General features: G+C 36.3%; 1 protein-coding gene across 2 annotated transcripts in view; it reads left to right on the top strand.

Annotated features, from left to right (window-relative positions):
- Nucleotides 1-11970, top strand: part of GABRG2 (gamma-aminobutyric acid type A receptor subunit gamma2) — a 72036-nt gene that overhangs the window by 56720 nt on the left and 3346 nt on the right. The window contains exons 7-9 of one of the 2 annotated variants that reach the window (XM_074838985.1): nucleotides 6826-6978; nucleotides 9779-9984; nucleotides 11826-11849. In XM_074838985.1, the coding sequence (XP_074695086.1) occupies nucleotides 6826-6978; nucleotides 9779-9984; nucleotides 11826-11849 (383 nt within the window). The remainder of the gene's footprint in view (nucleotides 1-6825; nucleotides 6979-9778; nucleotides 9985-11825; nucleotides 11850-11970) is intronic. The other variant, XM_074838986.1, reaches the window with a different exon arrangement.

An 11970-nucleotide genomic window follows, 5' to 3' on the forward strand; every position in this document is an offset into this window, starting at 1 on the left:
GACTGTTGGCCATGCTAACAGTAAGAGAGTGAGAGAACAAGGATGTATCTATTAGTTATTTATGAGGAAAAGAAGATAAATTCTGCTGCCACAGTTGTTCTTCATTAACAATTTATGCAGTTTATACTCATTACTTGTAGCACAAAGGTGATGTTACTTTGGTAATATTTTTATCATACAAGAGCTAGTTTAGTTCTTAGAAGTGCTCCTCTATTAACAGAGCCATAAAACTCAGTTATGTCATTTGAGTGTTTGTATAAACACTCAATGGGGAGAATAATTAGAAATTTTTAAAGATTCGGTTTTCCACTGGCAGACTTGCAATTGTTTCTCATTTCTATTCTGAGGTGATAGTGCCCTCATGTGGCACGATTGTTTTTATTTGCTTTTTTCCTATGTATACCTCATCCAGAAAGACGAATTGGATAGGGTTTCCCATATATAAGCAAGTCATTTATTTATGTACTTGTTTATATGAGTTAATTTTGAGAAAAGGTTCCATTTCTATCTATATTTTCATATGGTTCTCTAAACAAAGCCTGTTAAAGTTCTTGCTCTTTTCTGCATGGTTTCTATGTAAAATTAGGAGAGAAAAACCCACTGGAAATGTGGCCAGCTGGTGCATGTCTGGGTCTGTATGAGCCATGTGGCTGCTACTGGCTGTGCTAACAAAATCGTGCCTATTAGTTACCATATAAACAGTGACCTACATTAATCCTAGTTGTTAGTCATTTATGAGTCCTTAAAGAACAAATGATGGCCTGAAATTTTGGGAAAGTTCAGCTCATACATTACTCTTCTGTCTTTATTTTTTTTTTTCTTGGCAGTTTCACAAATCCATCTAGTCGAGGAAAACTTCAAGATTTAAAAAGATATACTAAACATACTTGGTAGCGTTTTTCTGCCAATTATTAATATGAATATCATCAATATTCTCCTATATAATTTATTTTCTCCACGGATTTTTACATTTTAGGCATAAAAAGTGCTAAACTATAAACAATATCAGAATTACTAAAACACACATTGATTTTCATACTACTAAACACTGGCAAAAATATTTAAGGTAACCAAATACTCAAGGAAAATCCTGTCCAGAGCCTGGGAAGGAACACATCCAGTTCCTGGGGGAGAAGAGCTCCATGATAAGGCTCCCTGACACCATGGAGTCAGCATGAGGTGAGGAGATCATGTGCTGTATACTTTCAGTACACAGAGAAAATCTGGAGATTTTTAGGTAGTGGACTGTATGATGGAACAACCAAAGTTTGAGAAGAACAGAGTCACCTCTACTATCCATCTGGTTTTTGCTATGCCCTTCAGAGTGGTATGTAGCTTTGTAAGAAACAGAGATGGCACAAGGTTAGTCAGAATAAAGTCTTCTTATAAACTCTCAAAAACTTCTTACATCTATGGACACATGTCCATGCACCCATCGGTTGTTTTCCAAAACTTTTAAGTTAGCCATGAAAGATTTTCACAGAAGTACCAACATGTAAAAAGGCCAACCCTTCACCTAATTTCCCTGTTCAGAACCCCGTATCTTTAACAGAAACAAATCACTGAATTTTCTCCACTCCAAAACTATCTATGAGAATGAATTGAAATTACATATACAAATAACTTGATCAGGTGGCCAACATACAAGTTTTGAAGCTGTTCTGCAGTTCTTTTAATAATTTAAATCCAGCAATGTTTTAAACAGAAAACAGAATCTTATAATACTAAGTGTGAGACAATCTCATCTATAAGTGTTGCTACCTGAACTATAATTAACACACCAATTTCCTGTGATGTTAGAAAGCTGTTCTTTTCTCTAGCATTTGTACTAGCTTCCAAATCACTTCTGAGTACAAATTAGAGGCTTGTTTCCCCAGTACCTTACACTTTGCAGTCACTTAAACATGCATAAAGAGAGTACTAATGGGTATAATTTCCCATTCACTTCGCACAGGTATAAATGATTCCACAACCAGGAAGCAATGAAGGATCACACCCACTGTGCTGATTAAATCAGTTAAGTACAGCGTACATTCCCCCTGGCTATGCTTCCTGGCAAGCTAATTCCTTCTATTGAACCTCTGGGACTTAGGCCAGGATGTATGCACAGATGGTTCCTCAAATCAGGAATTCTCTTCCCCTACTGTCTAACAGAGCCTGAATCCTGGTATTCAAACTACTGTATCACACAAGTGTATGGTAGGAGGAGCGTCCCAATTTCCAAAGTTCGCATAGACTGCTTTGAGTCTGTGTAAATTAGGATGGCACAGGAGTATTAGAAATAAAACTTCTGTAAGGGCTTACTAAGGTCATGATCACTGGATACTGATGGTATGCATCTTGTTTTCACTCTAGAAGTGACTTAAGGCCCAATGCACTTTCTCTGTGTGCATCAGGGATTATTGCCAAGAGAAATCTTCAACTTCCCATTCTGAACGGGAATGAAGTAGCTCAAGTCAGAACCATGCCCTGCATCTTGTGATCTTCCAAACATAATTGGCAGGAATATGTATTTTGTAGAAAACATGATATGAGTATTTATACATGAGGATAAACATGACCTGGATAGCATTTTCCCAAGGGACTGCCTTCTGGTTTAAATACATGTCACTGAAGAAACTGATTACCTGGTTATTGTATCTTCAGACGAAGAAGACTGTATCTATCTATCTAGATATACAAACATAGATGAATACAGAGGAATAGGAGAAATACATATATTCATACAGAGAAAGAAATGAGGATGACTTGCTATGCTCTTCAATGTAGTAAGATTATTTTTACTAGGGAAATTTTTTAATTTATATTTAAGAGCTGAAAATTATACAGGTATTATTTTCTAGACATATGTAATAGTGAAATATACCTTAGAATGGGTGGCAGGACTGTAAAGTCTCTGGTGAAAGGCTAAATGATACAAAATCTTCTAATCAGGGTGCCAAATGTTAAGTACTTAATATGTTGTCTTACAAAGATACTGCCAGGTTGCATTATCATTCATTTCTGGACAAATCCAAAGGTATATTAGCCCTCTGAACAGCAATCTGTTGAAGGAAGTCTGAGAAGCTTTCTTGCTGCAGTAGACAATATTGGATACACAAGAGCCAGAGCACAGGGAAAGATGATGAAGTAATGATGAAAAGATTATCAATTTGCCAAGTGAGGGCCAATGAATGACATTGTGCTAAAGATCAAGTCTGTCCATTTTTTACTAAAATAATGTCTTAGTTTGACAGCTTCATGCAGGCATCACACCAGGAGTGAAAAGTAACCTCTGGCACAGAGATAATCTGAAAATAACAGCGACTATTTAAACTGGGCCCAGCTGAAGAGAAGTCCATGAATAGAGTCAGAAAAAAAAAAAAAAAAAGTGGATAAAAACAGGGCTGGGGCAAGATTCCATCGTGAAAGATGTGACTAATGCAAAGTACTGTCAAGTCCATGTTCCACAGAGGACTTAGATGCATTTTACGTTTTGGATGTATGTGTTATGACAACTGATGTTAGGTCCTAAATTGCACATCTTTGGTCTTGCATTAATTTGTATGCTCAGAGTACTTTTCTTATTCAAAATCTCAGAAGGCCTGCTGTTATAGCATTCCAACATCACTGATGTAAATGAGGCAAAACCAGCAAGACGCTTCTGGAGCATCCCACCACTTAGTCTTGTTTCCCTTAATGCTTTATTTACAATTGTTCATATTACTTCAAGGCTGGAAGAGATACTCAATACATTACAGAATTATTGGTTTGCCTTGTCTCGGCACTTCCTAATTTATATTTGTTATTCTGTTACCATAAAAGCCGTTTTGGCTTACAATTCTCACTCTTACCTTGAAAAAAATCATCCATACACCCCACTTCCCAAAATCCCAACCAAGCAAGGTACGAAATAAACAAAACATCTCTGTGGTATTAACATTATTCTTTTTTTTAGTAAGATTCTCTGAAATAGTGGAATTTACTCCACAATGCAACAGTGTCTGCAGCACCAGCAGGCTTTCAGATTAAAAAGCAACATGTAATTTAAAAGAATTTATGCATCCTTGAATGAGTCTTCAGACTGGTCAACTCCACACTGCCTGGCAAGTTAGAGTTGACACTGAAGTTTTTACTTCCTCTGATTCAACTTCTCCATTAGCAGAAACCTTAAATCCCATATAAACTATATACGGTCTCTTATTTCCTTGAGCTTTCAGTAAAATGTTTCCAATTCTGCAAGGCATGAGAAATAAGGTCTGTCAGAATAATTCTGTGGACGTTGTTTGTAAATATCAGGAGCTGATACCGTGTTTCCTAGGGATATCATTCTGAAGTGTTTGGGATTTTTTTTACACATATGCCCATTAGGAAATAAAGTCTTTGCATAAAGGAAGGTGCAATAACATTTGTGAGGGTTGAACAGAATCCAGAATAATTACATCACTTTTTAACTTTTTGGAATATGTCAGTAGAGATAGGTTATTTCTAAACATAATTGGTTAAGAAGCCCAGTATTTAAAAAAAAAAAAAAAAAAAAAAGCAGAGGGAATCGTGTGCAGTTAGATATAAAACACTTCCACCTGGAGTGTCTCCAGTTCATGTAGCAAATGCTCTGTGACAGGACACTGCTGTTGCCCTATGGAGAGGGACTGTCCTCCGAAGTGCATCTTTGAGATGACAGAGAATTCAGAGTAATGTTTCAGTGCTGCTGAATGAACTGAGGCTTTTACAAGTTAGCTAACATTTTAAAAGCTCTTATGCATTACATTTTGAACAAAAAATATTTTTATTTTAAAATAATGCATAAAATATTGTAAACATATTCTTGTAATATCTTACCATAGAAAAAAACCTCCTCTGGATTTATCTGGGTTTTTTTCTCAACACAAGTGCTGAGTTTTGGATCTGACTCTAATATGTAGTGCTGTCTTGTGTACTCGATTCAGGTATTTTCTGTTCTTATGAATAAAAGATCCTACAAGACAAGAGTGCTAGAACTACCAAAACAGTTGGGCAAAAAGACCTGTCCAAGTACAGGACAAAAAATATGGAGAAAATAGTTACCTAGGATCTGATGTATCTGTTCAGCCACTCCAAAAACGTCTATAGCAGCTTCAGAAAAAGAAGCAGTAGCAGAACGAAAACATCTGATTTTTTAAATTTCAACTCTGAGCTAATCTTTTATACCTTTTTATGTTGTCATCTATGTTTGGGTTTATGTTTCACTTCTTTCTTCTGGTAATTTTTTGTCTCATTAAAATAATATAAGAACACTGAGCATGAAAACAGCTCAGTAATACAGTTACTGCTTAAAGTAATCTCTACCATAGTATAGCAGGAAAAAAAAATTGAAATACTAATGCTATTAATAGCATATATGAAGCATGATTAAAAGTTTCCCAAAATTGACAAAATAATCACTTCTCAGGAAGTTAATACATGATCCAGAGATGAAGAATGAGTCGTACTACAATTTTATGACTTAAATTTTACAGTGTTCCTGATCAGTGGTGGGGTTTTTTTTGGTATATGAAGGACATACACATGTAATGCAAACTTATCTGTGAATTAAGGGGATAATCAGACTGTCATTATTATAACTGATTGTTCATATTCAGCCATATCTCCTTATAAATCACACGTATATAATTTGGTTTTTAAGTTTTTGGTTTAATTATAATTAAATTAAAAGCAGTTAATCCCTGGGATATGGACATTCACATTTAAAAAAAATATATATATAACAAAGAAGCACCAGCTGAAAAATGATCTCTGAAGTTTCTTCTGTGACCAGGTTCAAAGGGATTATTCTGGGGGAAATTAAAATTTTAATTATGCCTGAAAACAGAGAACTCAATGTTAACTAAAGGTACTGATCTAAGCAGAATACACATTAGCCACAGAGTCTCTTTGATAACACTGGAAAACTATCTCACTCTAAATTTGCAAATCTATTCTGTTTCAGTTTGAGACTTCTCTAGGCTGCATTTCACTGAATTGCAATGAAGTCTTTTGTAGCCTGGGGTTCTGTAGTTCTTTTGCAATCAAGATTTCCCAGGAGTGCTGTAATCTGAAGTAAAGATGAGAACTAGGTTTTTTTTAGTTTAGAAAAAGTACATCAAAAACTGAAGCTTTGCTGTATTCCTGAATCCAGCTGGAATTTACTTAATAGTTTGAGAGGGGAAAAAACCTGGAAAAAGAATCACAAAACTACTGAATGGAAATTATGTGTTATGCACACCAGAGTAACATAGAGCCTGGGTTTTTGGGGCACTTAGGAGATGTGGGTTCAAATCCTTTTAGAGGAGATAATACAACAGAAGATCTGCAGGCAAATAAAAAATTAATTATTGACACAGCGTAGCCCTGAAGAATAGTTGAGAACATGAATAATTTAGGAAGTACATCTGAAAGCATGCATTATTTGACAGCAGAGCTGAGAGCATGCTAACAGGGCCAGCATGGTGACTGGAGGTTTGCTGGACCACTACCACTCACTCAGTTGCTTAAGAGGACTGTACAGGCATTTACAAGTTACGAGGAATGACTTGGGTAGAAAGAAGCCTGGTGCACTATGCAAGGGAGGTTACCCTTGAAATCTTAAAATACAAGTTACCTAAGTGAACCTGCAAGACTGTTTATTTTCATAGTGTGGAAAATCCACCAGTTCTTGAGGTATACCAGTGTTGAAAATGTATGCATGTGTTTGCCATCAATATATCTGATGAATCAGTTTAATATTTAGACCCCAGACATAGAATAGGAAAACCCTAGCTATTACACAGAAATTCTATGTTGGGTTTTAAACATGTTATTCTATCTCAGTATGCTTTTCTTTTACAGGAGACTATGTAGTCATGTCTGTTTACTTTAACCTGAGCAGGAGAATGGGTTATTTCACCATTCAGACCTATATTCCCTGCACACTTATTGTTGTGTTGTCCTGGGTCTCCTTCTGGATTAATAAGGATGCAGTTCCAGCCAGAACATCACTGGGTGAGTTGGTTTTTCTTCCTGCTTTTATTTAAGCATTATGATGTTTAATTGACACCTCAATTTAATTGACACCTCAATGTAAATGTAAGAGGAGAGACATTTTCACATGAGCTCTCCTCATTTAGGCAGATGTAGTACTTTCCAAGGAATAACACAGACTAAACCATATTTGCATCTCTTCCTTTTTACTATTCCAGATCCTAAATCTGAGCATTGTAGATGTCTACAATAAAAGCTTCTGCATCATTCTGACAACAGCAGTACTTTTCATAATCAAGAGGATGGGGAACATTGCTTGATTAGAGGCAGGGATGCATTAGTTTAATTTGCTCTACTTCCACATCACAGTGACTAGCAATTCAAATTAAATAAATACCAAGAAGGAATCAATCTTTCTGACTGTCTTGAGCTGTAGTGGGAAAAAGAGGAGAATGTACCATCCTGACTTCTACTTCAGGGACCAACAATCAAATGTAGCCTTCAGGCCACAAAGTCAACTGAATTTGGTTGTATCTAAAATCCTACACATGAAAAGATGACATGCAATTAATCAGAATTAGCAATTTCTACACATTTAGCAACTGTTCCACAAATAAGAGAGAGACTAAATTAACCTTGCTTGTGCAAAGCAGCTGTAGCTATAAAAAATAGCAAAGTAGAAACATTCAACTAGAGAAAGTTAAATACATTTTCTACTTCTGCAATAAATCCACACAAGTGAGAATCGTTTAGTGTTTCCTCCTGCATTTTCATTTCTTCACAGAACTACAGCACAGAGTACTGGAGTGCAAAATGAGAGACAGCATTTTCATTCCAGAACTCCCTTGAAAGAAACACAGGAATAGAGAACCAGTGGCTCCCATGATAAAGTTTTAAGCTTTTCATTGCCTTTTTCATGTCCTCTCTAAAAAGAGGTTATAAAATCTGCTTTAAAAAAATTATAGAATTAATAAAGGCATTCAGCTGTAATTTTAAATTTTACTTAGATATGCAAAACAGATTGGTCCCTCTGTTGAGAATTAGTTTATTTGTACCACTGAGGAGGTAAAATCAGTGGTATGAAATTTGCTATATAAAATGTGATGGATTTTAACTGTTCTGATGCATTTTTAATGTTCTTCACATCATAGTACAGGGAATAATATTCTAAAAGGAAAAGAGATGGTGAGGGATGTCACAATACTTCTCAGTTATAGACTACAGTCACTTATGAAGGCCAGAAGAGATACTGCTGTGGCACAGTGAGAAATCTGACCTCACAGTGTTATAATTGTAAGGAGCCCTGAGAGACTCCCCCTTCCAGCTTTATATGAAGAAATCACTTAAATAACAAACAGCAGATATTTGTGTGGGATAATATGTTTTGCATACAACTAGAATGCATTTATATAATCACAGAATCATCTAGGTTGGAAAAGACCTTGAAGATCATCTAGTCCTACCATTAACCCAACACTGACAGTTCCCAACTACACCATGTCCCTCAGCGCTGTGTCAACCTGACTCTTAAACACCTCCAGGGATGGGGACTCCACCACTGCCCTGGGCAGCCCATTCCAACACCCAACAACCCATTCTGTAAAGAAATGCTTCCTAATATCCAGTCTAAACCTTCCCTGGTGCAACTTGAGGCCATTACCTCTTGTCCTATCACTTGTTACTTGGTTAAAGAGACTCATCCCCAGCTCTCTGCAACCTCCTTTCAGGTAGCTTTAGAGGGCGATGAGGTCTCCCCTCAGCCTCCTCTTCTCCAGACTAAACAACCCCAGTTCCCTCAGCCGCTCCTCATACGACATGTGCTCCAGACCCTTCACCAGCTTCATTGCCTTTCTCTGGACACGCTCGAGTAATTCAATGTCCTTTTTGTAGTGAGGGGCCCAAAACTGAACACAGTCATCGAGGTGCGGCCTCACCAGTGCCGAGTACAGGGGCAAGATCCCTTCCCTGTCCCTGCTGGCCACGCTATTTCTGACACAAGCCAGGATGCCATTGGCCTTCTTGGCCACCTGGGCACACTGCTGGCTCCTGTTCAGCTGGCTGTCAATCAATACCCCCAGGTCCCTCTCTGACTGGCAGCTCTCCAGCCACTCCTCCCCAGCCTGTAGCGCTGCTGGGGGTTGTTGTGGCCAAAGCGCAGAAATTTAGGCAAGAGGAAGGAAAGAGTTTCATTTCTTTATGTAGCACACGTACAAATCTACACACGTTTTGTCCTGAAGTTCCTGCTGGATTACATGCTTTCTTAAGAATTTTCATTAATTTCTACATCATATAATGGCTGCAGGTGTGTCTCTTACTGACATTGGTATCATTACCCTGCAACCAAAAATAAGAAAAACTTATCCCAACTACAAAAAGTTTCTTACTTTGAAGAATGGAGTAAAGCAATTCTTATTCTCCACCATGATTTTCTCACTCTGACACAAGTTCTCTTCTCTCTAGCTCGTTTAAGGGTTTGAGCACAGAAACCCTAAAACTAAATTTCTTAATTAAAAATAAAGGCTGTCTAGAAGTAAACCACAAAACTAAAAAACTAAATTAAGTTTCTTAGAATCAAAATCCATCTAACCAAAGTATTCTGCAGAACTGCACTTGCAGTGACCATGCAAAAACATTTCAAACCCTGTGTTAATCCTTGAAGCTCTCACTGAATCCATATTTCACTACTGGAATGTGCTGTTTAATATCTTTGCTATATGTCTGAACTCCAGGCATACTTCAAAATCAGTCAGAGAAGTAACTGGCAAAATCAGTTTGTCACCTGAAGTAATAATAATTCTGTTGTTTTCTATCTCTCTACCAGGTATTACAACTGTCCTGACGATGACCACCCTAAGTACAATTGCTCGTAAATCTCTTCCCAAAGTCTCCTATGTGACAGCAATGGATCTTTTTGTGTCAGTCTGCTTTATTTTTGTTTTCTCTGCACTGGTGGAATATGGAACTTTGCACTACTTTGTCAGCAACAGAAAGCCAAGCAAGGATAAAGACAAAAAGAAGAAAAATCCAGTATGTATCTTTTTACCAGCAAGGTCTAAAATTCAATTATATTTTCTGAGAGAGCATTTAAATCCCTCTTTATGTTTGTACTTTCAGACTTTGCTATTTACATATATACTCTTCCTTTGTATTAATATGTATGCAAACATTCACCTTGAGAATAAAAAGCTCATATATTACAGTTCCATGAATGCTAGAGAAACTAATTTCTTAGAAAAGGACCCTTTTAACCAAAGTGTTCTGCAAATCACAACTATCACCAAAACCATTATTTCTGTTGTAGATAGAACTCTTGCTGTGACCTGTATGGAAGAGCTGTGAGTTTCTCTGTCTTAGCTTTAGCAATATTCTCTGCCATTAACTTATGTCTGTATTATTGACATAACTCTGTTTTTCTTATTATGAGGACTACAGTTAAACTTTTATATTTAAACTATGGACTGTGCTTTTCCTAATTTCCCCTTAAGCATCTGTTTCCTTTTCATTGTTTCCTTATCTTCTTTTTCTTGTATTTCTTACCTCTTTTATCTACTTCTCTCCATTAGAAAGTCATTTGGCTAGCAGTTTACAATGTTACTTATGGATGCATGCTACGCAATAATAAAAAAATGTATATAATAACCATAATAAAAAGATCCTGGAAATACCCTCAGTAAGGGTCTGGGGTTTTGCCCAGAGAGGGGAAAAGTTTGTTTCTTATTTTGTCCAGGATATATTTCTCCTTGCCTTTTGCAACTGAGCTGAAAAGTCTGTTGTCTAGAATCTCTGAGGTGAAAGGAATTAGTGTAAAACCCTAGAGAGAAAAGTAGCCTAATTGTCTATAAAAGCCCCCAAATATGCCTATGAAAAATGTGATGAACAAGTGTTTTACATTAATAGAGAGTATTTTCAAATCCATTTCAGGCATCTAGGAAACAATTAAGTCACTTGGATCTGCTCTGTTAAAATCTACAAGGACTTTTGAAGATATTCTCTTTTAATTATAACATACGCCATAAAAAGATTCTAGAAAAAATAGTAATTGACCTTTTATTACACATTATTGCTATAATTTCAACTTTAAAAGCTGTTGAGAAGTAGACTTTAAAAAACCAAATAAAATAGATGTACTCTGTAATGGATAAACAGCCAGAAAAACATGTATAAGACTATAGAGTAAGAATTCTTACCTAACTTTAGGTATGCTAAAGTTGGATTTGATCATAGGCCTCTCTTTTGGTCAAAAGAAAGAAAGAGGCACTTCCAGAGAGTGATGCATCATGGCCTGTTTTAGGCCAAAATAAAAGGCTGTCTATGTGCATGTGTGTCCTTCCCAGTCAATTAAAGGAGCTAAGATTAACTACCTCAAAGATGTGCATATAAGGGCAGATTACTTGTTCTTTACATAACTTATCTGTAAGCGTGTGGGGAACTATAAATGGTTACCTGGATCCTAATCACAAAGTCTAAAAAAAAAACTTACAAATAGAGTGTTCAGGAACCAGTCTGCAGGTAAAAAGAATTTTTTCTAAAAAGTGTTTTTATAAACTGTGAATAGTCTCTTTCAAAACAGTTCAACGTAAAAGATTGGAATGCCCTGGGAATATGACAAGATGTAAATGGAGTTTGGTATCTTACGTCTTTGGCCCAGATGTAGTTACAAGACAGTAACAAGTCAAAAATGTGGGGGTTGTATATTACAGACAGTTGTTTAAATTGCTATTATCCCAACCTTTCAATAAATTTAGTTCTTTTTGACTATGTTTTAGAAACATATTTTTAATTTATATTATTTTTGTCTCTTTCTTTCTTTCCTTTCTTTAATTTAAAACAAAACCCTCTGACTCTCTTTTCTGTCTACAAAATGAAAGCTTCTTCGGATGTTTTCCTTCAAGGTATAATGTTTTTTGGAATAGAAATTCACTGCATGCGACTGCTGAATTTAACTATTAGAGCTTATATGAGAGTGGTGCTTTGTTGTTGGTTTTTTTTTAAATGATACATCTAAGCATTCTA

Source organism: Strix aluco, chromosome 13 (genome assembly GCF_031877795.1).
Source record: "Strix aluco isolate bStrAlu1 chromosome 13, bStrAlu1.hap1, whole genome shotgun sequence".
In the NCBI taxonomy this organism is placed as follows: domain Eukaryota; kingdom Metazoa; phylum Chordata; class Aves; order Strigiformes; family Strigidae; genus Strix; species Strix aluco.